Source organism: Bubalus bubalis, chromosome 20, assembly GCF_019923935.1.
Source record: "Bubalus bubalis isolate 160015118507 breed Murrah chromosome 20, NDDB_SH_1, whole genome shotgun sequence".
Classification (NCBI taxonomy): Eukaryota; Metazoa; Chordata; class Mammalia; order Artiodactyla; family Bovidae; genus Bubalus; species Bubalus bubalis.
The window spans coordinates 50677520-50702498 of record NC_059176.1 but is presented as its reverse complement, the minus strand read 5'-3'; the positions used below and the strand labels follow the sequence as shown (position 1 = coordinate 50702498).

At 48.1% G+C, this 24979-nt stretch overlaps 1 protein-coding gene across 8 annotated transcripts in view; it reads right to left on the bottom strand.

Annotated features, from left to right (window-relative positions):
- LOC102406542 (myeloid-associated differentiation marker) overlaps positions 1-24979 on the bottom strand; it is a 109619-nt gene that overhangs the window by 11787 nt on the left and 72853 nt on the right. For 5 of the 8 annotated variants that reach the window (XM_045163689.1, XM_044932888.2, XM_045163690.1 and 2 more), the window contains one exon: positions 12795-15050. In XM_045163689.1, the coding sequence (XP_045019624.1) occupies positions 13932-15050 (1119 nt within the window). In that variant the 3' untranslated portion in view covers positions 12795-13931. Of the gene's footprint in view, positions 1-12794; positions 15051-20006; positions 20499-24979 lie in introns of those variants that run through there. The other 3 variants (XM_045163694.1, XR_006640320.1, XR_006640321.1) reach the window with 3 other exon arrangements.

The following is a 24979-nucleotide window of genomic DNA, read 5'->3' as shown; positions in this document are numbered from 1 at the left end:
CCTGAGAACCTCCCTGGACTCACAAAGCTCCCTGAGCCCCAATTGCAGGGCAGCGCTGGAGCCTGTGGGCCTCCCAGTGGGCACTGCCAGGGGTGGGGAGGGGCACTGGCATGAGGGCTGATGGGGGTATCTGTCCCTGAAGCTGTTCCCAACTTACCTCAACAAAATGACCCTGCAATTTACATCTAAGGCTAAAAGACAACTTTAAGTTAAGTTCACTCGCTCAGTCATGTCCGACTCTTTGCAACCCCATGAATCGCAGCACACCAGGCCTCCCTGTCCATCACCAACTCCCTGAGTTCACTCAAACTCACGTCCATCGAGTCGGTGATGCCATCCAGCCATCTCATCCTCTGTCGTCCCCTTCTCCTCCTGCCCCCTATCCCTCCCAGCATCACAGTCTTTTCCAATGAGTCAACTCGTCGCATGATGTGGCCAAAGTATTGGAGTTTCAGCTTTAGCATCAGTCCTTCCAAAGAACACCCAGGACTGATCTCCTTTAGAATGGACTGGTTGGATCTCCTTGCAGTCCAAGGGACTCTCAAGAGTCTTCTCCAACACCACAGTTCAAAAGCATCAATTCTTTGGCACTCAGCTTTCTTCACAGTCCAACTCTCACATCCATACATGACCACTGGAAAAACCATAGCATTGACTAGACGGACCTTTGTTGGCAAAGTAATGTCTCTGCTTTTGAATATGCTGTCTAGGTTGGTCATAAGTTTCCTTCCAAGGAGTAAGCGTCTTTTAATTTCATGGCTGCAATCACCATCTGCAGTGATTTTGGAGCCCAAAAAAATAAAGTCTGACACTGTTTCCACTATTTCCCCATCTATTTGCCATGAAGTGATGGGACCAGATGCCATGATCTTCGTTTTCTGAATGTTGAACTTTAAGCCAACTTTTTCACTCTCCACTTTCACTTTCATCAAGAGGCTTTTGAGTTCCTCTTCACTTTCTGCCATAAGGGTGGTGTCATCTGCATATCTGAGGTTATTGATATTTCTCCCAGCAATCTTGATTCCAGCTTGTGCTTCTTCCAGCCCAGCATTTCTCATGATGTACTCTGCATATAAGTTAAATAAGCAGGGTGACAATATACAGCCTTGACGTACTCCTTTTCCTATTTGGAACCAGTCCTTTGTTCCATGTCCAGTTCTAACTGCTGCTTCCTGACCTGCATATAGGTTTCTCAAGAGGCAGGTCAGGTGGTTTGGTATTCCCATCTCTTTGGATCCATTTAATGGCACAGAGGGAGGGCTTGGGGAAGGAGAGGATGAGGTTCCCCCTGTGTGACCCTGGGTCAGGCCTGTGCCCTCTCTGGGCCTCAGTTCCCCCACCTGGAAAGCAAGAGGTTTGCCTGAGTCTCCCTACAGCCCCTCCTCCACTCTAATCTGTGAGCCTGGACATGGTGCCCCAGAGAGATCACAGCCTGGATGTGGCTAAGCCCTGCCTGCCCAGCAGCCAGGCGTGTGGACTGGAAGACAGTGAGCTGGGAAGGTCATGGCCGGGACAGAGGAAAGAAGGAGGCGATGCCAGAAGGACAGAGAAGGAAGAGGGAAGATGGACACCAGAGTGACAAGGATAAGACATCTCATAACTGGATGATCCTGTCCATTTACTCATCAGAGCCTCAGGTTCCCCATCTGTGCACTGGGCTTATAACCTACTATGTATCAATTAAATGAATAAAAGCACGTGAAGGGCTCCTCAGAGGGTCTCTGACAGGGCACTCTCAATCCATGCCCCCTACCTGTTCCCCTCCCCGCCCCCCTCACAGAGGACCCAGAAGGCCCTGGCCCCCTCTGGACATCAGCACATGCAGCTTGATTTGCTGCAGATCAGGGGCTGCAAACCAGTTTGCACTGCAGGTGGACTCTTGATGTGTTCAGTTTTCCATCACAGTATTTTTATGAAGAAATGATATAGAATCACTATTTCTTTCCCTAAGTGTTTGGAAGCGGCAATGTTTTAATTTTGCATGAAAAATTCAGACTCCCAGCTCCTTTGGAAGCCTCAGGAGGTCTGGTGTCACCGGACTGTGTGTCCTTGAGGGGATGAGGGAGCTGGAGCTGATGTGGCTATGCTCTCTATGTTGTTTTCCATTCATATCTTCATGTAGTTTTCTATATTTCTCTTATTCTCCTGTGTAATTGACATAAAGCAAGTCTATTTGAGGGGCTGGGGGAGCTGGAGCTGATGTGGCTATGCTCTCTATATTGTTTTCCATTCATATCTTCATGTAGTTTTCTATATTTCTCTTATTCTCCTGTGTAATTGACATAAAGCAAGTCTATGATCACCTCACATGTCCTGATTTCTTCTCTTGGGTATGACCAGGCTTCCTGCCTGCTCACAGGAACGTCCACCCCTCCATCCAGGGAGCATCTGTGTCCTCAACCTCATGTACAATCTTCAACACATTTCACATGTTCTGAAATACGTAGACATGTGTGTACATAAATGCACATGTTTGTAGAGCATATCCGTATTGTTTTTCTATTTTATACACTTGAGAGTGTGTTATGCACAGGGCCTCCTTCTTTTCCACCACCCCCGAAAGGTGCAACTGGTCCTCTCCAAGGGCCCTAGTCTTCTCCAGAGGCCCTAGTCCTCTCCATTCCCTTTACTTATTTCCTTCCCTCCTGGCTCCTGTGGGCATTTGAACTGACTCCCCTTCTCCAGATCAGTGGACCCTCCCCTGTGAGTCTCAGACACTGGTGGACACAGGAAATAACAAGGGGAACTGGGATCCAAGTGACTACCATGCTCTAGAGTAGGTCAGCTAACTTTTCTGGTAATTTATAAAAATATGAGAGACTATATTTTCCAATTCTTTATTTATTTTTATTTCTTAGGGCTGTTGCATAAGGTTACCATGAGCTTGGTGGTTTAATACAAGAGAGATTTATTCTCTCATAGTTCTGGAGGTCAGAAGTCTGAAATCAAGGTTTCAGCAGGGCTGTGCTGCCTGTGATACTCCAAGAGGGTCCATCCTTGCCTCCTTTAGCTTCTGGAGACCCCTTATCTTGCAGCCCCCGCTTAACTCCACCTCTGTCTTCATGAGCTCATCTTCTCTCAACTCTGTGTGGGTAAATCTCTGCGTCCTTTCTCTCGTAAAGACACCAGTCACTGGACTGTGGTCCCACCCTCCATCCAGGATGATTTCCATCCCCAAATCTTTAGTTAAGTTGTTTGCATCACCATGCTTCTATATAAGGCCACGTTCTGAGGTTCTGAGTAGACATGAGCTTCAGGAGGACCCTCTTCAACCCACTACATTTCTCTCTCCTATCTTCTTGTCTTTTTTTCCACGGTGTCTTTTTCTCATGTGTTTATCATTAGTGTATTTGTTTATCAAAGTGTACCGGTTTGCTGAGTATTTCATGTTGGTGTGGATTCACTGGAGTTCCTGGGACTCACAGCAGGTTGATCCCTCACGTACTTTGTCATTAAACTGTGACCCACCCCCCACCCCCGCCTTTTACAGGACTCGCTTTTCTGGGAGGGTCCTGACACCTTTGTTGGAAGCTTCACCCAGAATAACTACATTTGCTTCTGCTCAGGACCCTCCAGGCCAAACACCTGTTGGGTGCTAATTGTGTTAATTTCCAGGTTGGCATTGTTTGCCCTCAGAGGTCATGTACATTTGGGCCCATTTCAACGGAAATGAAGACTTAGATTTTGCTTCTCTTGTGGAGACTTAAAAAAAAATCCAAAACTCCTGTCAAGGTGGGTATTAGCCTTGACCTTTCCTCTTGCTGAAGGGCATGGTTTTCCTTGTCTACTCTACCTCTGAGGTTGTGAACAATGTGGTCATGGCTTTAGGGAAGTGTCTCAGCTCCAACTCGTTACTTTCTGCCACCCCAAACCTTATTCCTGACCCAAGTGGGCATATAGACCAGCCTCCAGTTGGCCAGGGTCAATTCTCTCTTCTCCCTCCTCCCACACACAAGCAGCAGTCACATCCACTCTGCCATTGAAACTTCATGAGATCCTCAAGCAAATCATATAACCCAAAACTCTTCCTCACTTATTTGCTTTGTTAACCTTTTTATATGTCCTTTAAGACTTGACTTTTAATCACCACCTCCAGGAGGTCTTCCTTGATTCCAACCACTCCATCTCTGATTGCTTCCAGAGTGACACTTCTGGGAAGTAATCTGATGTGGGCAGTTCCTGGGTCTCACGTGAGCGCAACAGGTGAGGGGGGAGGAAGGGAGGGGTTGCAGGAGCAACAGACAGGGCCCAGTGTAGATGGACCTGGACACCAGAGATACAAGTAGGATCTTAGCTGTAAGTGATGAGGCCTCGCTGACATTCTCTAAGGAGGGGCTGATCCATCAGAGGCCCACTCTGGAACTGACACTCTGGCTGTAGGAGGAAAATGGGAATGAGGCTGGCCAAGAAGCTGGGCGGCCAGTTTGGAGGCTGATTGTACAGTCCACATATGGGATGATGGGCCTTGAGCAAAGACACTTCAGGGGTGGAGGGCAAGGGCAGATTTATGAAATATTTGAGAGCAAACATTCAACTGGTCTTGATGAGGGGAGGGGCCATGATTACTGACACTTGATGCCCCAGGGACAGCTGTAACCTCACCTCTCCCTTCTGCTCTCTTAACATCTCAGGCTCCGTCCCAGGTGCTCCCAGCGCCCTGCCCCTCCCTCTGGGCACCACCCACTGAGTGTGCTCTGGGAAGGGAGGCTAAGAAAGGGGGAACCAGCCAGAGCATCAGGGATGCAGCCTGGGCTCCTGCCTCCTTGTTTCCTTGAGGCCCCTCCAGATACACGTGCTGTTCCTCCACCTGCACCTGAGGCCCGGCTCCTGTGCTTCTAGAGGGAGGAAGTTTATTAAGAAATGGCTGTCTGCCCGCAATTCACCAGGAACCATTCTCTGGAGTGATGGTCCCCCTGCTCCTCAGCCTCCCATCCGTCCTTTTCTCCCTCCTCCTCCTCCTGTCCCATTGTCTGAGGGTCTCAGGTCCTCAGGGCTCCAGCCTCGACCACCTCTTCTCTGTGCACCTTCTAGTCCTTATCCAGTCAGATGGCTTTAAGTGTTCTAGGCACTGGACTGAGAGCAGAGAATGGAACCAATAGTTTCTTCCCTCACGAATCCTACTTATCTAGATGGATAATATGCAAACCAATATATAATAGCATGTTATCTGGTAATAAATATAATGACAAGGGGAAAACAGGTGAAGAGGCAGTTATTGGAATGTGGGGAGTAGATAAGACTGCTCCATGGATGTGACATTTAAGAAGATGCTGAATGAAGTAAATAGGCTGAATGATGACAACGTCGCAATTCCTGCCTCCAGAGCTAATCTCTGCTGAGTGCTAGAGTAGAGTTACCTCCTGAGTGCTCAATTACCTCCCGAGTTCTCCCTCTGAATCATGCATGGCACCTCACACTCAACATGTCCAATCCCACCTTTTGAACCTCCCACCCCCAAAACACACTGATCCTTTCTCATCTTTCTCATTCAGTCAATGGCAGCACCTTCACAGATGCCTTCACAAAATATGTGTGAATCCATCCTCTCTCTTCTTCATCTCGAGTCACCACCTGGTCCAGATCCATCCATCCCCTCACTTGCTCTCCTGCCATAAGCTTCCTGCTAATGACTGTTTCCATTCTTTACCTCAATGTCTGCTTTGGAGTGAACTTAACTAAGAGAAGTTTTCAGGCTTCTCTTTGCTCCCTCAGGTCAAACGCACATTCCAAAATATCACCTCCAAAGCCCTGCAAGCTCACACCTCTTTCTACCTCTCTTGCCTCTTTGCCTCCCTCCCTCCAGCCACTGAGAACTTCTCCCAGTTCCTCTTGGTCATCTCAGGGCCTTTCCACTGACATGTCTACACATCCCCCAACCCTGAACTGAGACCAGAGCTCAGCCTGGAACATGGCAGTGCTGTGCTCAGTCAATGCTATTCTAAGCTCAGTTTCATCATCCAGAAAATAGAAATAATTAGCACCTGCTTTTAGGTATGATGGGCTCTTGATTAGACCTGCAGAGAACATCTCTGGCAACTTCAGCAGAGAACAACTGTACTAGAGAGCTGCTGGGTAGTTTAGAGAATTACTAGGGTGGGACCAGGCTCAGAAATAGGCTCAGACCAGGAAGGCAGGAGCTAGGCAGCCAGGGCACAGCCAAGGGCAGCTGGTCCAGGCGCCATGGTCATTGGAAGCACACACGGGACGCTACTGCAGGCCCCGCAGAAGGAAATGATCTGACCTGTCTCTGTCACCTGCTCCTTAGGTGTGTGTCCAAGCCCAGGTGTATCAGGTTATTTACCTGCCCTTTTATCTTTCTTATTGAGGTTCAGGCCCAGTGTTTCCCCAAAACTCACATGGCGGGGACATCCTCTAACATAGGGGGGAGTTCACACTCTCAGTGATTCTCCTTCATGGAGATGTCCATTATACATGACCATGATGTTGTTAGGAGATTAAATGAGATAACACAAAATCTAGTGATTCTGTAACATTTCCACTAAAGACAGAATGTAACCTGGTCAGGAGGTTCAACCTGGATCATGAGGCTGTCAGGTAATATTCATAAGCCTATATTATAAAGTCATATTCATTCAACAAATACTGCTGTGTCAGCCCAGTTCAGTGCTGGGAATATAGTCATGAGTGAAAGAGGGAAATGCTCTACCTGGTGCATCTATATTGTAGTGTTTATGTTTGAAGCCTCAGAGTTTACTTGAAGCTGAATGTAGAGTTTTGCATTCTATTTTACAATAGGTCATAATAATATACACATAACATATCAGGCCTGTTTCAGCAAAAAAAATAACAGCTTCCTACAAATGGACTGGGGACTCTGTCCCCCTATTTGCTTGATGATGCAGAACCCTGTTTCCATACATGCCTATAAGGAGCAACTTCTTGACACCAAGAACAAAGCTTAAAACAAATTTGTGGAGCGGGAAGAGGAGAAAGCAGGCATGCCAGGGTCCTGTGGTGGAGGACAGAGGTTGAGATGATGGAGGGATCTGGGTCTCTGCCAGCCTCTGCAGGGTCTGGGAACAGAATATTCTGGAATCCCTCCTTCCGCCTGAAGCACCAGAAAGAAACACAAGCTCTTTCTTCTTAGGGATTAGCATAAGGAGTGGCCCCAGCCTAGCAACGAGAGCGTTCCTGGGGGCAGTGTCTGGGCTGATGGGCAGCTGGCCCTGGCTCAGCAGGGACGTGGACCACTGCAGTCACCTGCTGGCCTGAGGGATGGCGTGCTGCGGGCAGCGGTGGGCAGCTGGGAGCCCGAGGGGCAAGCAGGCTGCAGCTGGGACCAGGGGAGTGCCTTCCCTTGGCTGTAGTGCTGAGAGGGCGTCATTTGTCCTAAGGTTTGTCAGGGTCAATGTAGGGAGGGGAGGATGCCCAGAGGGAGCCCCACTCCATGAGCTGCCCAAATGGATGGTTTCTGAGAACTTTGTTGCCTGAGGAAGCTCACTCTTCTTCCAGACAAAGCACTGGAGGGATTTATGGAAACAGATGCTGGTTGGACTGGGGGTGAGGAGATGGGCTTGAACGGAGCTCCCGTCATCACCTCCCAACCTCTGGTCAGAAGCAGATTCAGAAAAGAATCTCACCAGCCTAGCCTGGCTCCAAAAGAGACCTCAGATTACAGCTCACAGGTTCTGTCGGCTGAGAAAGGGGCCCTGAGGACTTGGGCTGCAGCGAGGCTGTGGTGGACACAACAGTTACAAGAGGTCACACGTGTTGCGCTCACTGCAGGTCGAGCTCTGCTGTGGATTCATTTGTTCCTCCCTGCAGCCCCTGAACTATGCACTCTGTGTCCCCATTTTCACAGGCACAGAAAGGTCAACTGGCCAAGATCACACAGATAGGACGTGGCAGAGCTGGGATTTGAGCCTGGATACTTGGTTCAAGATCTCAAACTCGCCCTGGATTTGGCATTGTACCTGAGACCCAAGAGGAATGGAGTAGCCATTTGTGCGGCAACAACACTCTGACTAGGTGACTTATTTCTGTTTCATCTTCAGAGATATATTTATTGTCATTCCCATTTTATAGATGTTGAACTGAGGCCCAAAAACTACATTATATCTTTTGCTCAAGGTTACACAGTTACTCCTCGTCAGAGCCTGGAATTCAAGTCTGGCTTCCTGCAAAACTCAGCATGTACTAGAACCTCAGGAAAGGCTGAGCCCCTTCCTTCTTCTCTTGGGTCCAGAAATAATCTCCGGGCTCCTGTTTGTCCTGATCTAACTGCAATGCCCCAAGCAGAGGTCCTGCAGCAGTGCCCTCATCTCAGCCAGACCACTTCCTGTTGACGAGCCAGCCAGAAAATGCCAGAGAGAGCGTGGAGACCTTAGACACTGCCTTCTCCTCAGCTCATCTGCCTCCCTACAGCCATCTTGAGACAGGAGACAAACACAGAGACAAGGGCCAGGATTGGCATCCTTGACTGGTTCCCAGGGCAAATAACCAGGTGCCTGATGCCCCAGGAGAGAAGAAATCCTCTTCTCTTCACTCACAGGTAAATTAGGGAAGGCTATCTCCATGATTATTCCAAGAAGCTGCTCCAGAGCCAGAGAACGGGAACATCTGTGCTCCGGGCTCTGATCTGGATGTGGCTCAGGCCAGTCTTGGGGAGTGGGGGCGTCAGCTGGAGTCACGATGCCTGGAGGAGGCTCTGGCTGGCCGGCTGAGGAGGGAGCCTCTGGCCACTGCCTCAGGAGACAGAGAGCCCAGGCCAGGCAGGGAGCAAGGGTAGGGCCTGAGACTTGGGCGCCATGGGGCTTCTCCATCAACTATGTGTGCTAAAGGGCTGGGGGAGTCCTGGTCATAGCAGGTGGGCTTGGGGGCCACAGCTCCCTCTCCCCAGACCTCTGGACCCAAGGCACCTCCCTTCCCTCTGCCTTTGGAGACAGGCTTGTGTGGGCATCTCTCAGCTCCTCCCCCAGACTGTCCATCAGAGTTGAAGGGAACATGGAAACCATCTGCCAACTATCCCTCCCCTGACCCTTCTTCTCCAGTTGGTATAGTTTTCAAACTTAAATTTTATTTTCTTGAAAAAATAATATATTTACATGGTTCAAAATAAAAATATTCTTTTAAAAGCCATATATTGAGAAACCTCACTTCTAACTGTGGCTCCATCTACTCTCTCTTCCGTTCCTCTTCCTGATTAAGACCAGTCATCTTTTCCACTGAACTCATGGGGGTCCTTTCTGTGTTTCTTGAAGCAAACCAATCATATAGATATCTTCATTTTTATTTGCATTTCTCTCCCTATTATACATTTTAAAATAGCATACTATATATCTTTCTGTTTTTACTCTGTATACACTGGAGATATTTCCTTATCATTATTTGAGAGCATCCGCATTTTTCCCAGCTGTTTAGTATTCCTTCTTCTGTCTACACCATAGTTTATTAACCACCACCCTAAAGATGAGCATATGAATCACCTCCAATCTTTCCAGTCTTATTTTCAAATGCGATCTTGAGCGGGAGTTTGATTCAAGCCAGATTGCTCTGGTTCGAGAAAATGCGGGGTGGGCCAACACCCTACTTGCAACCCCACCATCTCACTAGAAACCAAGGTCTCCAGAGGACATAGCTTAAAAACCATGATTTTAGCCTAATTTTCCTATTTTATAAATGGGAAACGAGCTCAGGTCAGTGATGAGACTCATCCATGCTCATGAGTTATCCTGTGGCAGAACTGAAACCAGAAACCAGATCTCTTGGGCTCTGCTCTCCATGCAACTCATGGTTCATCTCCAGGGAGACCAGACCAGGGCTCTGGGGCCACTTGACTGGAGGCAGGACCACATGTGACTGTGGACCCAGCTGTGGACCCCGGTCTACCTCTTTCTCACTCTGGGTTTCCATTTCCTCTTCTACTATTTCGGATCAGACCCTTTATACTCCCAGCAGAAAAGATCAGGGAAAGGCGGCGTTGGGAAGGACCAGGGTCCTGGCACCCCTCTCCCATCTAGCAGATGAGGAAACTGACTCAGCAGCAGTGAGTGCCCTTCTCGGGGGGACGGGGCAGGTTTATGCAGAATGAGGGTGGACGGGGCAGAATCCCAGCCTGGAGGATGCTGCGGCTACACTTGTCACAAGCAGCGTGGGGCTGTGGACAGACAGCCGGCTTGGGGACAGGACACCTGGTCCTGACTCTGACTCTGCCACACACAGGGTCACTCTGGACACGTCCTGCCCCTCCCTGGGGTCCAGCTGCTCCTCCTCTATGATGAGAGGGTTGGACTAAGCAGAGGACCTTTACACTCTCTTTTGAGCTCCACAGTGAGGGGATAGGACCAGTCTTGGAATTGTGACAAATGACACTTAACCCCCCAACAGGAGGGATGGAGCAGCCACCCTCATGAACCACAGGCTTGGACAGTGAGCCCCTCAGGTGGGCCCACCCTGGGCAATTCTTTTACTAAAGCAGAGAGGCATTTCCATTCTCCTGGGAAGTGAGGTCCCAGGGCTGTGTTCCATTTGATTCAGGAAATATAAGAATATGATACTCCTGCACAAAAACTTGGGTGTATCAATGTGTTTGTCAATGAAAAATTAATCAAGTCAACTTAAGAAAGAAATAGAAGTTTTATTGGAGCCAATCTGAGAAGTGTAACTGGGGAGACAGTCTCTCAGGAAGCTCTGAGACCTGTCCTGGAGAAGTAAGAAGGAGGGCAGGATGTATGTGATTTGGGGACACACAGCTTGGTATAGGTTACCTCTCTTCATGAGGACCAGATATCTTGGGTAATGGCTTTAGTGCTTTTCTGAATATGGGAAGATGCAAAAAAACTGGGCTCATAAAAAAATTCTTCTGAAAATATCTAACTATCTGAGGTCTGGTTCTCACACTTGTCCCAGAGAAGTACTTTATCCTGATTTTCACTCTGAATTCCTTCCAGGGTGGATTGTAGATCAGCGACTGCAGTGGCTAATGACTTGTTTCTCTTTTTCAAAAGCATATATTTTATTTATGTATGTGGCTAGGCTGGGTCCTAATTGCAGTATGTGGGATCTAGTTGCCCAACCAGGGATCAAACCCAGGACCCCTGCATTGGGAGTGCAGACTCTTAGGCACTGGACCACCAAGGAAGTCCTGGCTTGATTCTTGTAGAACTGGGTAGTGGGTAACATTCTTTATTACACAATTCCCTTTATTTCTGTCTTAATTTCAGCCAAGGTTTAGGAGACACTTTACACCAATTTCTCCCAGGGTGCTAGGAATGCTCATTCCCAGGTCAGATGGGGATTTCACTGATAGGCCACTCACATGCTATTACTCACTCTGTCCTGGCAACAGTAGCTAAAAGACTCTGGACCACCTGTCTTACAAGTCTTACAAGTCTCTCAGTTCCAGGAGATGGTTTCCACTTGTTGCTTCTTCTCATATCTAGAATCACACTACTACAATTATGGATCTTAAAGAACTATATATTTCATTTCAAGTAGCTAGTGCTAATGTATGCTTAGTTGCTCAGTTGTGTCCAACTCTTTGAGACCTCATGGACTGCAGCTCTCGAGGCTCCTCTGTCCATGGGGATTCTCCAGGCAAGAATACTGGAGTGGTTTGCCATGCCCTCCTCCAGGGGATCTTCCCAACCCAGAGATCGAACCCAGGTCTCCCGCATTGCAGGCAGATTCTTTACTGACTGAGCCACCAGGGAAGCCCAAGAGTACAGGAGTGGGTAGCCTATCCCTTCTCCAAGGGATCTTCCCGCCATAGGCATCGAACCAGGGTCTCCTGCATTGCAGGCAGGTTCAAGTAGCCTAGTTATCTTATTTTTTTCATCATTGAATCAAGAAACAAGAATCTTGTAAAATGGGCAGAACACAAGCAATACATCTAGTGACCCCAGTAAGGTCGTAAGTAAGTAAGCAGTGTTATCTTCTAAGAAGTTCCCTGGCTTGGGCTAGAAAAATTGATGTCTATGGTGGAGCAGATATTTCTGCTCTTAAGGAGGTCAGATTAATGCACAATGCACACTAGCAAGGAAAGAAGAGGCCCAAATGGGCAGAGAAACATTTTATTTGCAAATTTTTCTTCTCTTGCCTTAAAATGAGAATTTTATTTCATTCCCTCTTAAGATTATTCTTCATTAGGATGACCTTCTGGGAGCCCTCCCCCTCCACCTCCCTACCAATGGGTGAAGATCACACGCTTCATCCCACTCAGGAGTGAGGGGCAGCAGAGGGGGTCCTTCCCCTCCCCTCCCCCGCAGCTCTGTTTGCCTGGCCCCTCTGGTCCTGGTGACGCCAGGATGCTGGGCTCTGAGGCTTTGTAATTGACAACAGGAGACTTGTGGGACCTTCACAGCCACCAGTTACTGTAAAGGCCTGCTGATCTCAGTGCAGGGGAGCACAAGGGCACACACACAGGTACACAGTGCACTGAGCATGCACACAGCACACACCTTTATAGCGAGGCATCCAGATGCTGTCACGGCCCCTTTAAGAGCTAGGGGACAGGATCCTGGGCACTGGGGTGGGGGCCAACATCTAGTGTCACAGGCTGGGCCACACCCCCAGGCTCTAGTCCAGGCCTGGGTGGAGAGTCAGTGGGAGGGGCTCCCAGAGACCTCTGTTTGGGTGAGGGTGGGAATTGATTGGGACTCCTCTGAGCTCTAGGCAGATTTGCGGCAAGTAGAGTGGAGGAATTTGTTTTGTTTTCTTTCTTTTCTTTCATGTTTATATTGAGGTTGAAAAGGTTATTATGGACGTGGGAGAATAGAAAAAACCATTCTCTATGATTGATAGCAGTGCTGATAGAAATAAGAAGCTCCAGAAAATCTTTTTAAATTGTGCACATTTATATAGTTCAATTTAGGCCTGAGTCCCAGAGAAGCAGGAAGCAACATCAAAAAGCAACTGACACAGAAAAACACACGCATGTGTCCCCTCACACCCAACAATACAGTTCCTTTGACAATGGAAGCAGCAACCCCCACCCCCTACAAACCACCCGCCCAAGAAAATTTGAAACTTTCTCTTGAAGAACAGAGTCACTCAGTAATTTTTGGCCCCCAGAACAGAAGGAAAAAAAGGAAAATCAAAACAAAACACCCAGAGAGGTTGGCAGTGTCCATGTTCTCCCTGTAGAGGCAGGATCTGCTGTTTTGATCACTGAGTCAGGGGGACCACATCGCTGCCCCTCACCAACACTGCAGACAGGTGTCTTCAAGACCCTGGGGTTCCTCACCAGCTTTTTTTTTTTTTTTTGGATTCCCCAGAGAGTAGTTGGGATGGAAGGCATTTACCCCTGGCTTCCTCCAAGATGCCCTCTAAGCAATGGATGTTTAGTGAGCCTGCAAAAATTCTGGAGCCAATCTCTTGGAGGACTGAGCACCAAGTGGGGCCCAGGAACCCAGAGTATCTCATGCAAGAATCTCACCCACTAGAGATTATTGACCTTCAGAGGTTTTTTTTAACTTAAAGGGGAGGTGCACTATACAGTTGCTCCATTGGGAGAAAAAAGCCCAATGCCTTCCTATCTGCCCACATCCCCTAAACTCCCCAGCCACACCAGTGAGGCACTGCCGGGGGCACAGACACGCTTTGGCAATGAGGCCCCTCCGGAGGCCCAGCGTGTGATCAGCTGCACAGAGGGCTGTGTGCTGTGGAGTCAGCATCTTAGGAGGTGGTGGGCAGAGAAGGAAGGAGTCTGAGGTCCTGATGGATCAGAAGAAGGAAAATGGGGAGAGGTGGTCAGGACACAGGAGACAAGAAAACTAAGGACGATCAGAATAGGGCCAAAAAGCAGAAAATGAAGGAAAAATGAGAGAAGCAAGAGAAAGAGACAAGACAGAAATTGAACAACCAAAGAAACCAGGAAGGAGACAGAGCAGCAGGAGGGAAGGGAACAGAAAAGAGAGCGAGATGCATGGGGAAGGATGTGAGGAGGGAGAGAGCGAGCCAGGAAGAGGGCATCAGAGGATGTTAGAGTTCGGTGAGGATACCTCCTGTGAGTCCCTGGGCTGGTCCTCAGTCCCTACAGAGACCTGGCGAGCCCAGTACCCCAGGTCGGCCATGTAAACCAGCAGGTTGACGGCTGTCAGGACGGCCACAGCCAGGCGCTGGTCCCAGGTGCACATGTCATAGGTGAGCTCTTCCATGCAGTCCTCATCACTGGACCTCTGGGGCTGCCCGCCGAACTCCTCGCTGAACTGGTAGAGTGGCCAGAGGACCAGAGCACTGATATAGAGGAGGACAGAGAGCAGGCTGAGCACTAGCTGGAAAATGGAGAAGGGCCTGGGCAGCATGTATTTCCATTCAGCCAGGTCCAGCAGGAGGACCACAGCTGCCAGGATGAAGCAGATGGAGTACACGGCCACACACCACTCCAGGGCCGGCTGGTGCAGGTACAGGGAGGTGTTGCTGAGGAAGGCAAAGATGACACCGGCCACGAAGGTCTCCAGCACCTTCAGCAGGGCTCGCATGGTGTGCACATAGAAGAAGGTCTCCTGGAGCTCATAACAGTCCCATATCCCGGCCACCTCTATGACATACAGCACAGATGCAATGCAGGAGAAAGCAGTGGCGGCAATGGCCCGGTCCCTGTAAGGACCATAAGGCACGAACTGGACATAGGTGATGGAGTAGATGATGGAGGCCGAGAGGCAGATGAGGGCAGCGTAGCAGGCGTAGGTGACAGAGATGTTGCACCAGAAGAAAGGAAATTCAGAATCGGCCCTGCTTAAATCGACTATGCAGATGATGAGGGTCATGGCGAAACAGATGCACCAGAAGGACATGGACCAGTTACCTATGGCCCCTCTCCAAATGCCCATGTCAGCCACGAGCGAGAAGGCCACGCAGGTGGAGAAGAGCTGCGGCAGGCGGAGGCAGCAGCACACGCCAAACACGAGATCATCGTCTGGGGATGTCGACCGGGTGGGCATGGTGCTGTGATGGTCAGGCAGGTCACGGTCACCAGTACAGCAGTGGTCTTCCCTGAGGACCCACCAGAGAAAGATCCAGTTCCGGAGGTGGATTGTGTCAGATGCCTGGAAAAGGCTCAGGGCCCTGTGAGGGCTGAGGCTCAGGACCTGTGGAGTTGGAACTAATGGCTCAGACACTCGGGTAAGAGCACAGCCGCTCCAAATGGTTCTCCCCACCCATCACCCTTGGCCTTGTCAGGAGACTTGTCTTATCCCAAAGCTTCCAGCTGGTTGTGGTCTAGCCTCAAACCATGAACATTGTGGATTTCTCTAAGCTGGCCATTATTTATGGAAACACAGAGACGGACGGTCCTTATCTTTAATCCCAACCCTTCAAGTCTCTCAAAATTGAAAATGAATATTTAAAAAATTGTTTGGTAACAAAATTCGACCCAAAGAAACATGAGACAAATTATGATCTTTTTAAATTTTACTTAATGTAACTGTTCAAAAGTTCAGTTCCTGAAACACTAATGTGTATGATTACAAGGTGCTTTCAGACCCCAGTGGGGTGTGATGTCATGTAGAGTAGATGTACTATGTCACCTGTAGGGAGCTGAAAATTCTGAATTCTAGAGAATATCTGACCCAAGGGTTTCAGAAAAGGGACTATGGAGTGTCCTTTTGACTAACCCTATTTTACAGATGAGAAAACTAAGGTAGGGGAATTAAGTCCTTCCCTAAGGTGGCATGACCATGAAGTTGGAACCCCAGATAAATATACCAAAGCCGTGGGCATGAACTCTTTGCTCTACAGCACACATGGCAGAAATCCCCTTAGGTGGAGCCCAGGACCAAAGCCTAGAACACACCTTCAGGGCCAGAGCCTCCTTCCACAGCAACCTGAAAATACCTGAATCCTGGCCTCTCCTCCCTGCAGCCATCACTAGAAGAAGCTGCCATGTGAGGGGACACAGCCCCACCCGGGGGAGGGCAGCTTCAGAAGTGAACAGGGAGGAGCCATGCGGTGAGAGCAAGGCCGTGGGGACAGGATGAAATGGGAAGTAGGGACTATTGTGACTCCCCTCCCCAATTTTGCCTTCACATGTGACTCTTTTGCATTGGGTCAGGGGACCCCAACCTAGCCTGATTCCAAGGTGGAGCGTCATGGAGGAACCAAGGAACGAAATGTTAAAATGCCAGCTTTTTAAGCTCCAAAGCAGCCATCCACGTGCAAATCTAATCCTTTTAAGGGCAGAATCTGAGAGAGGAGGCCCCTGCAGGACCCCTGGGAGGGGCCAGCCCTGAGGATGTGCCCGGGACTGGGGTGGGGATGGGGGGGGCAGAGTGGAGATGACTGGGGGGATTCCAGGGTCCCAGGGGCCCTGAGGCAGCCCAGTAGGGGTCTTCTGACCCAGAAGGGATGCAGGCATGGAGCCAACCTTCCCATGGAGGAGGGGCTGGGACTGGAACTGAGACAGGAGAACAGGGGCCTAAAGGGGTTTCAGGGCTGTGACAGGGACACGTGGCCAGAGTGGCAGGGACCCTGGAGACCACGGAATTGCCCAGGTCACCTGCCCAAGACAGTCCCACCAGCCAGGGCTGCAGTCCTGCTCACACAAGGCCTCCTCCAGCGTCCAGTATTGGGGGGAGTGAGGCCCCTCCCATCCCCCACCCCCCTTCTGCAGGGACAGCCGCCCTGTATCCAAGGCACTATTTGCTGAGAGGCCCCCAGGGCTGAAGGGCCAGCAGCCTGAGCCCCAGCCAGCTTCCTGCCATCAGGGGCCTTGTTACTTTTGCTGATAAATCCTGGGACAAGCTGAGGCTGGAAAGAGAAACAGAGAGCAAACCTGAGAACCTCCCTGGACTCACAAAGCTCCTTGAGCCCCATTGCAGGGGAGCCCTGGAGCCTGCTGGCCTCCTAGTGGGCACTGCCAGGGTGGGGAAGGGGCACTGGGGTGAGGGAGGGAGGGAGTGTCATGCTCTCTGTACCCCAGTTTGATCCCAGTTTAATTACTTGAATTCACCCTGAAATTCCACCTAAGATAAGAGACAACTTGAATGCTTTGAATCCATTGAATGCATCAGAGAGAGGATATGGAGAAGAGGAGGCATGGGTTTCCAACTGTGTGACCCTGGGTCAGGCCTGTGCCCTGGAAAGCAGGAAGTGGAAGTTTGTCTGAGTCTTCCAGCAGACCCTCCTCCACTCTAATCTGTGAGCCTGGATGTGGTGCCCCCTTCAGAGCACAGCCGATGTGGCTGAGCCCTGCCTGCCCGGCAGCCAGGCATGTGGACTGGAAGACAGTGAGCTGGGAAGGTCATGGCCAGAACAGAGGAAGGAAGGAGGAGGTTGCAGAAGGGCAGAGAAGGGTGAGATGGGATGGACACTCAGAGTGACAAGGAGTAGAGCCTTCATAGCTGGATGATCAGGCAAGCTACTCAATAGAACCTCAGTTTCCCCTTCTGTTCAATGTCTCTATACCTACTTTGTGTCAATTAAATGAATAAAAGCATGTGATGGGTTCATCAGAACCCGTCACATGGAACCCTCAATCTGTGCCAGTACCTCCCCGCCCCCCTCACGGAGGACCCAGAAGGCCCTGGCTCTGGACATCAGCACATGCAGCTTGATTTGCTGCAGATCAGGGGCTGCAAACCAGTTTGCGCTGCAGGTGGACTCTATGTGTTCAGTTTCCATCACAGTGTTTTCATGAAAAAATGATGTAGAATCACTAGCATTACTATTTCTTCCCTCAGTGTTTGGTGGCTGTACATTGTTTTAATTTCACATGAAAATTCGGATTACAGCTCCTTTTCAAGCCTCAGGAGATACAGTGTCACCTGGTTTGGTTCCCTTGGCAGTGGGGTTGCTGGAGATAAGCAGCTGCTAGCCTCTTTTCTTTATATTGTTTTCCATCCTCATCTCTGTTTAGTATTTTCTATATTTCTCTTATTCTCATGTATAATTGACATAAAGCAGGACTATGATAATGTCATCTGTGACTGGTTTCCCGTCTTCGGCCTGGCCAGGCTTCCTGCCTGCTCACAGGAGCGTCCACCCCTCCATCCAGGGAGCATCCATGTCCTCAACGTCAACCTCAGCCTTCAGTACATTTCAAATGCTGTGAAATCATATGTAGACATGTGTGTACATACATGCATACATGTTTGTAGGGCGTTTCTGTATCTTTTTTCCTGTTTTGTAAACATGAGACCATGTCTTCCCAGAGCATCTTGCTTTCCACCACCCCAGACAGGGGCCGCTGGTCCTCTCCAGGGACCAAGTCCTTTCCAGCCCCTTTACTTATTTCCTTCCCTCCTGGCTCCTTGGGCATCAGTGGACCCTCCCCTGTGAGTCTCAGACACTGGGGGACACAGGATATGACAGGGAGTCCTGGGATCCATGTGACCATCATGCTCTGGAGCAGGAGGTCTGGAATCTTTTCTGGAAACTTAAAAAATATGACAAAAATACATTTTACATTTCTAGAAATTCATCTTGGTCTTCTAGGGCTACTGCAGCCAATTATTACAAGCCAGATGGCTTAAAACAGCAGGAACATATTCTCTCACAGTTCTGGAGATCGGCCTTTTGAAACAAGGTGTCAGCAGGGCATCTCTGTCTCTGATGCCCCAGGGGAGGGCCCGTCTTTGCCTCTTTTAGCTTCTCGAGGCCCCTTGGCCTATGGCCGTGTTACCCAACTCAGGCTTGTCTGCTTATCCCTCAAGAAGCCAAATACCGAGTGACAAGAGTTGGGCTTTGTCCAGAACAAGGTGCCACTCATCTGCTGTGAACACAATCATCACCCATGTCTGTGCATCAGCCAGTGTTGGGCGGTGGGTTAAAAAAAATACTAATGAACGTTTCCACCATTTTTTGTAGATCATCTGTGTATGCTGCTGCTGCTACTGCTGCTGCTGCTAAGTCGCTTCAGCCGTGTCTGACTCTGCGACCCAGAGACGGCAGCCCACCAGGCTCCCCCGTCCCTGGGATTCTCCAGGCAAGAACACTGGAGTGGGTTGCCATTTCCTTCTCCAATGCATGAAAGTGAAAAGTGAAAGTGAAGTCGCTCAGTCGTGTCTGACTCTTAGTGACCCCATGGACTGCAGCCCACCAGGCTCCTCCGTCCATGGGATTTTCCAGGCAAGAGTACTGGAGTGGGCTGCCATCGCCTTCTCTGAGATCATCTGTGTATAGAGGATTGGTAATTAATCCAGTTTAGTAGGTCTGAGGTGGAAAACAGAGTATAAGTCCGATAATAGTCAACTGTTTGTCCTCTTAATACTCAGACCTACTGCAGGAAATTGTCTCAGTGGAAATCTACCCTTTCCTGCCTCTCTACCCAATCCGGGTCTTAAAGGGAGAGACTACTTCAGACTCCCTTTCTTCTTCCTGCTCTGGGGGCACTCAGGCTGTGCCCGCCCCCACACTAGATCTCCTCCTCCTTCCACAGAATGCGGGGGGAGTGGTTGGTGCAGACCCCGTGGTAGCCCCTGCCTGGGGCATCAGGACTGGAATCACAGAGGTCAGGGTGTATTCAGTTCCCTAAGAAGCTGACCCCTTCTCCCTCCCTTGCCTGCAGACTAGTCTGTCAAGGACACAGGCTTTTCATAGTTTAGTTTCTTTTTACCATTAATTTAGTGCCCTTATTGGAAGAAATCTTATTGTGGAGTAACAGGAAGACCCGCACATAGACTATCCTCCCACTTACCAGATCGTTAACAAATCAATTCTAACTGCAAAATGGTGGAGTAATATAGAGAACCATTCAGGGGCCACGATTCTTCAGAATCGAAAACATACATAGACCAGGCTGTATTATAATTTAAAAATCCCCTTTTTCTTGGTTATAGGGTCATGCCTCTAGGTTTGCCAATCTGCCAAGAGTCATCCCAATAGACTTCTAGAAGGGATGGATGTAGACCTCCCACTTCGCTTCACTCTCTCACCCAGAACAGATTTCAAACAAACAAACCCATTCTCACTCAGGGAGAGGCTGGTACAGAGTCGTAAACAAGCCATGTCCCACTCATGTGGGTCCAAAATGACCCCAAAGTTCCAAAGGGCAAAAATTATGTCCAAATGGGTGGGGAGGGGCTCCTGGGGGCACACCCTGTACTCACTCAGTCAACAGCTCCGCTGCTCATTCAGAGGCCAGTTTCCTTCTCTCAACAGAAAGCAAAAGCAGGCTGTGAGCAAGGGCTGGGGAGGGACAGGGCAAGTTCCGGAATCTAGTAAGTTCCGTAGCTGTTGCAATTCTTATGTTGTAGTTCTAGCAACATACCTATAGATCCTCCCCAACCTTCCCAGCCTCAGCCCCCTCCTCATCCCAGGGGGAGATGGAGGGGCCTGAGCACCGGGGACCTGACTGCTGCTTGGATACCCAGCATTGTACCCCAGCTTAGGCTTGACTTTTGGTTTCTGAAGATACCAATACTGAAAGACAAGCGATGGAGGGAAAAAAAGGAGCCTTCTGTTAAGGCAGCAGGCCAAAAGGGGAGAAGGTGGATCACTGTGCAAGAGAGCCAGCTCCCACCCCTGCAAGATTCAGTCAGGATTTATACAAGGAGGGGAGCAGGAAAGGGTTGCAGGCTGCTCGCTGGAGGAACCCTGTGCTGCTATTTTTGGAGACGTTTGCATTAACCATGAGGCACCTTGCTGGCTTTTAAACTTGGGTGTGGCCCTTACATTTTCCAGATCAGCAGGTCATTGTTCTAGGGGTCAGTGGTCATATATTTCTAGAGAATGAAGAACTAAGACAGAAACTGAGAAAAACAGACACACCAAACCAGCCCATCAAACTCCAGATCTGTTTAACTATTCAGCAAACAAGGTTAAAAAGCACGAGAATTACAATGAGCCTCTCCTCAGGCCCCAGCTTCACGCCTGTCATGGGCTTCTCCTTCCTCCTGGGGCAGCTGCTCCCCACGGGTGCGCCCTTCCTCTGGTGACCAGCATGGACGCTCTGAAACGGGGAAGGGGATTGATGAGTGTCCATCTGGTGCTTCTGCTTCACTATGACCTTTGCCATCTTCACAGCAGAGTTGTGTGGGTTCCAGTCCTGCCTCCCCTTCTCCTGGGGTGGCTTTCTCTCCCCCCATGTCTTTTACTTCTTTTCCTTCTAGAAGTCTACGTGGATACATCTTGGTCGATTGGCAAAACTAGAGTATGACTCTGTAACCAAGAAGCAAAACGATTTTTAAATTTTCATACACCCTAACCCGTGTATGTTTTCTAGTCTAAAGAACAGTGTACCCCCTGAATGGGTCTCTAAATTCCTCCACTCTTTTGCAGTTCGAACTGATTTGTTAAAGATCTGGCAAGTGGGAGGAAATGCCATAGGCAGCTTTCCTGTTACTTTATAATAAAGATTCTTCCAACAAAGGCACTACATTAATGGTATTGATCTCGGGTGGCCTTGGCCTGCAGTGGCTTAGAGCAGAGGTGGTTGGGTTCCCAGCCAGAGGTTGAGGCCGGGTCCCGGTGGTGAGAGCACAGGTCCTAGCCAGTAGGCCAGTGGTCAGTGACCAGGGCCCTGGCCCTTCAGCTTTGCAGAAAAGAATTTCCACAAAGACAGATGTGAAACAGGTCAAGTATTTATTATGAGGAAAAAGAGTACAGTACGTGTGGATAGAAACACGGGCAAAGTCAGGGAGAGTCACTGAGTCACACCCTCGTGGCAGTTTGAATTACTTTTATGGGACATTTCTTCGGGATTTCCTTTGGCCAATCATTTTGGTTTGCCTGGTTCCGAGTCCCTGTTTGATATATCTCTGGATCCTCCCATATGTGCATGCATCTCTTACACAGGACGGATTCTTCCGAAGAGGCCTATGGGTAGCCTGGCGTCGGTTAGCATCACTCCCTTTTGACTTCCAAGGAGCTTTTCTGCTCATGTGTGGTCAGGGAGATCTCCTGACTTTGAGAATGAGAAATATGCAGGGCCAGCCTCCTACCTTAATAGTCTTGCTACTCTAGTCTTGGCATTTTGGTCCATAGGGAATGTATCTCCAATCACTTTACCCTGATGGGGTCCATCTACCTCCTATCTCAGTATGAAAAGGAAATTAAATTGTGAAAAGCCTGCCCTCTTTACAGAGGAGTCTTCACAGGCGACGGAGGAAGAAAAGGGGGTCAGCTTCTTAGGGAACTGAATCCATCCTGACCTCTGTGGTTCCAATCCTGATACCCCAGGCAGGGGCTGCCCTGGGGTCTGTGCCCACTCCCCCCCAGTCTCTGGAAGGAGGAGGGTTTCTAGTGTGAGGGTGGAGCAGAGCCTCAGCACCCCTACAACATGAGGGAAAAAGAAGGTCTGAGTAATCTTTCCCTTTAAGACCCGACAGGACACTCAGTTTGGCCAGGGTGTGTCCAGAATAGGTGTGTGTGTGTGTGTGTGTTAGTGCTCAGTCGTGTCTGACTCTTTGCGATTCCATGGACCGTAGCCTGCCAGGCTCCTCTGTCCATGGGATTCTTTTTTTTTTGAGGTATAGTTATTTATTTATTTATTTTTAATTGTTTTTTTAAATTTTATTTTATTTTTATTTTTATTTATTTTATTTTTTTTAGACTGTCATCTGTTTTTTTTTTAATTTTATTTTATTTTTAAACTTTACATAATTGTATTAGTTTTGCCAAATATCAAAATGAATCCGCCACAGGTATACATGTGTTCCCCATCCTGAACCCTCCTCCCTCCTCCCTCCCCATTCCATCCCTCTGGGTCGTCCCAGTGCACCAGCCCCAAGCATCCAGTATCGTGCATCGAACCTGGACTGGCAACTCGTTTCATACATGATATTTTACATGTTTCAATGCCATTCTCCCAAATCTTCCCACCCTCTCCCTCTCCCACAGAGTCCATAAGACTGTTCTACACATCAGTGTCTCTTTTGCTGTCTCGTACACAGGGTTATTGTTACCATCTTTCTAAATTCCATATATATGCGTTAGTATACTGTATTGGTGTTTTTCTTTCTGGCTTACTTCACTCTCTATAATAGGCTCCACTTTCATCCACCTCATTAGAACTGATTCAAATGTATTCTTTTTATTGGCTGAGTAATACTCCATTGTGTATATGTACCATAGCTTTCTTATCCATTCATCTGCTGATGGACATCTAGGTTGCTTCCATGTCCTGGCTATTATAAACAGTGCTGCGATGAACACTGGGGTACACGTGTCTCTTTCAGTTCTGGTTTCCTCAGTGTGTATACCCAGCAGTGGGATTGCTGGATCATAAGGCAGTTCTATTTCCAGGTTTTTAAGGAATCTCCACACTGTTCTCCATAGTGGCTGTACTAGTTTGCATTCCCACCAACAGTTTAAGAGGGTTCCCTTTTCTCCACACCCTCTCCAGCATTTATTGCTTGTAGACTTTTGGATCGCAGCCATTCTGACTGGTGTGAAATGGTACCTCATAGTGGTTTTGATTTGCATTTCTCTGATAATGAGTGATGTTGAGCATCTTTTCATCTGTTTGTTAGCCATCTGTATGTCTTCTTTGGAGAAATGTCTATTTAGTTCTTTGGCCCGTTTTTTGATTGGGTCATTTATTTTTCTGGAGTTGAGCTGTAGGAGTTGCTTGTGTATTTTAGAGATTAGTTGTTTGTCAGTTGCTTCATTTGCTATTATTTTCTCCCATTCTGAAGGCTGTCTTTTCACCTTGCTAATAGTTTCCTTTGTTGTACAGAAGCTTTTAAGTTTAATTAGGTCCCATTTGTTTATTTTTGCTTTTATTTCCAATATTCTGGGAGGTGGGTCATAGAGGATCCTGCTGTGATGTATGTCGGAGAGTGTTTTGCCTATGTTCTCCTCTAGGAGTTTTATAGTTTCTGGTCTTACATTTAGATCTTTAATCCATTTTGAGTTTATTTTTGTGTATGGTGTTAGAAAGTGCTCTAGTTTCATTCTTTTACAAGTGGTTGACCAGTTTTCCCAGCACCACTTGTTAAAGAGATTGTCTTTAATCCATTGTATATTTTTGCCTCCTTTGCCAAAGATAAGGTGTCCATATGTGCGTGGATTTATCTCTGGGCTTTCTATTTTGTTTCATTGATCTATATTTCTGTCTTTGTGCCAGTACCATACTGTCTTGATGACTGTGGCTTTGTAGTAGAGCCTGAAGTCAGGTAGGTTGATTCCTGCAGTTCCATTCTTCTTTCTCAAGATTGCTTTGGCTATTCGAGGTTTATTGTATTTCCATACAAATTGTGAGATTATTTGTTCTAGCTCTGTGAAGAATACTGTTGGTAGCTTGATAGGGATTGCATTGAATCTATAAATTGCTTTGGGTAGTATACTCATTTTCACTATATTGATTCTTCCAATCTATGAACATGGTATATTTCTCCATCTATTAGTGTCCTCTTTCATTTCTTTCACCAGTGTTTTATAGTTTTCTATATATAGGTCTTTAGTTTCTTTAGGTAGATATATTCCTAAGTATTTTATGCTTTCTGTTGCAATGGTGAATGGAATTGTTTCCTTAATTTCTCTTTCTGTTTTCTCATTATGAGTGTATAGGAATGCAAGGGATTTCTGGGTGTTGATTTTATATCCTGCAACTTAACTATGGTCATTGATTAGTTCTAGTAATTTTCTGGTGGAGTCTTTAGGGTTTTCTATGTAGAGGATCATGTCATCTGCAAACAGTGAGAGTTTTACTTCTTCTTTTCCAATTTGGATTCCTTTTATTTCTTTTTCTGCTCTGATTGCTGTGGCCAAAACTTCCAAAACTATGTTGAATAGTAATGGTGAAAGTGGGCACCCTTGTCTTGTTCCTGACTTTAGAGGAAATGCTTTCAATTTTTCACCATTGAGGATAATGTTTGCTGTGGGTTTGTCATATATAGCTTTTATTATGTTGAGGTATGTTCCTTCTATTCCTGCTTTCTGGAGAGTTTTTATCATAAATGGATGTTGAATTTTGTCAAAGGCTTTCTCTGCATCTATTGAGATAATCATATGGTTTTTATTTTTCAATTTGTTAATGTGGTGTATTACATTGATTGATTTGAGGATATTGAAGAATCCTTGCATCCCTGGGATAAAGCCCACTTGGTCATGGTGTATGATCTTTTTAATGTGTTGTTGG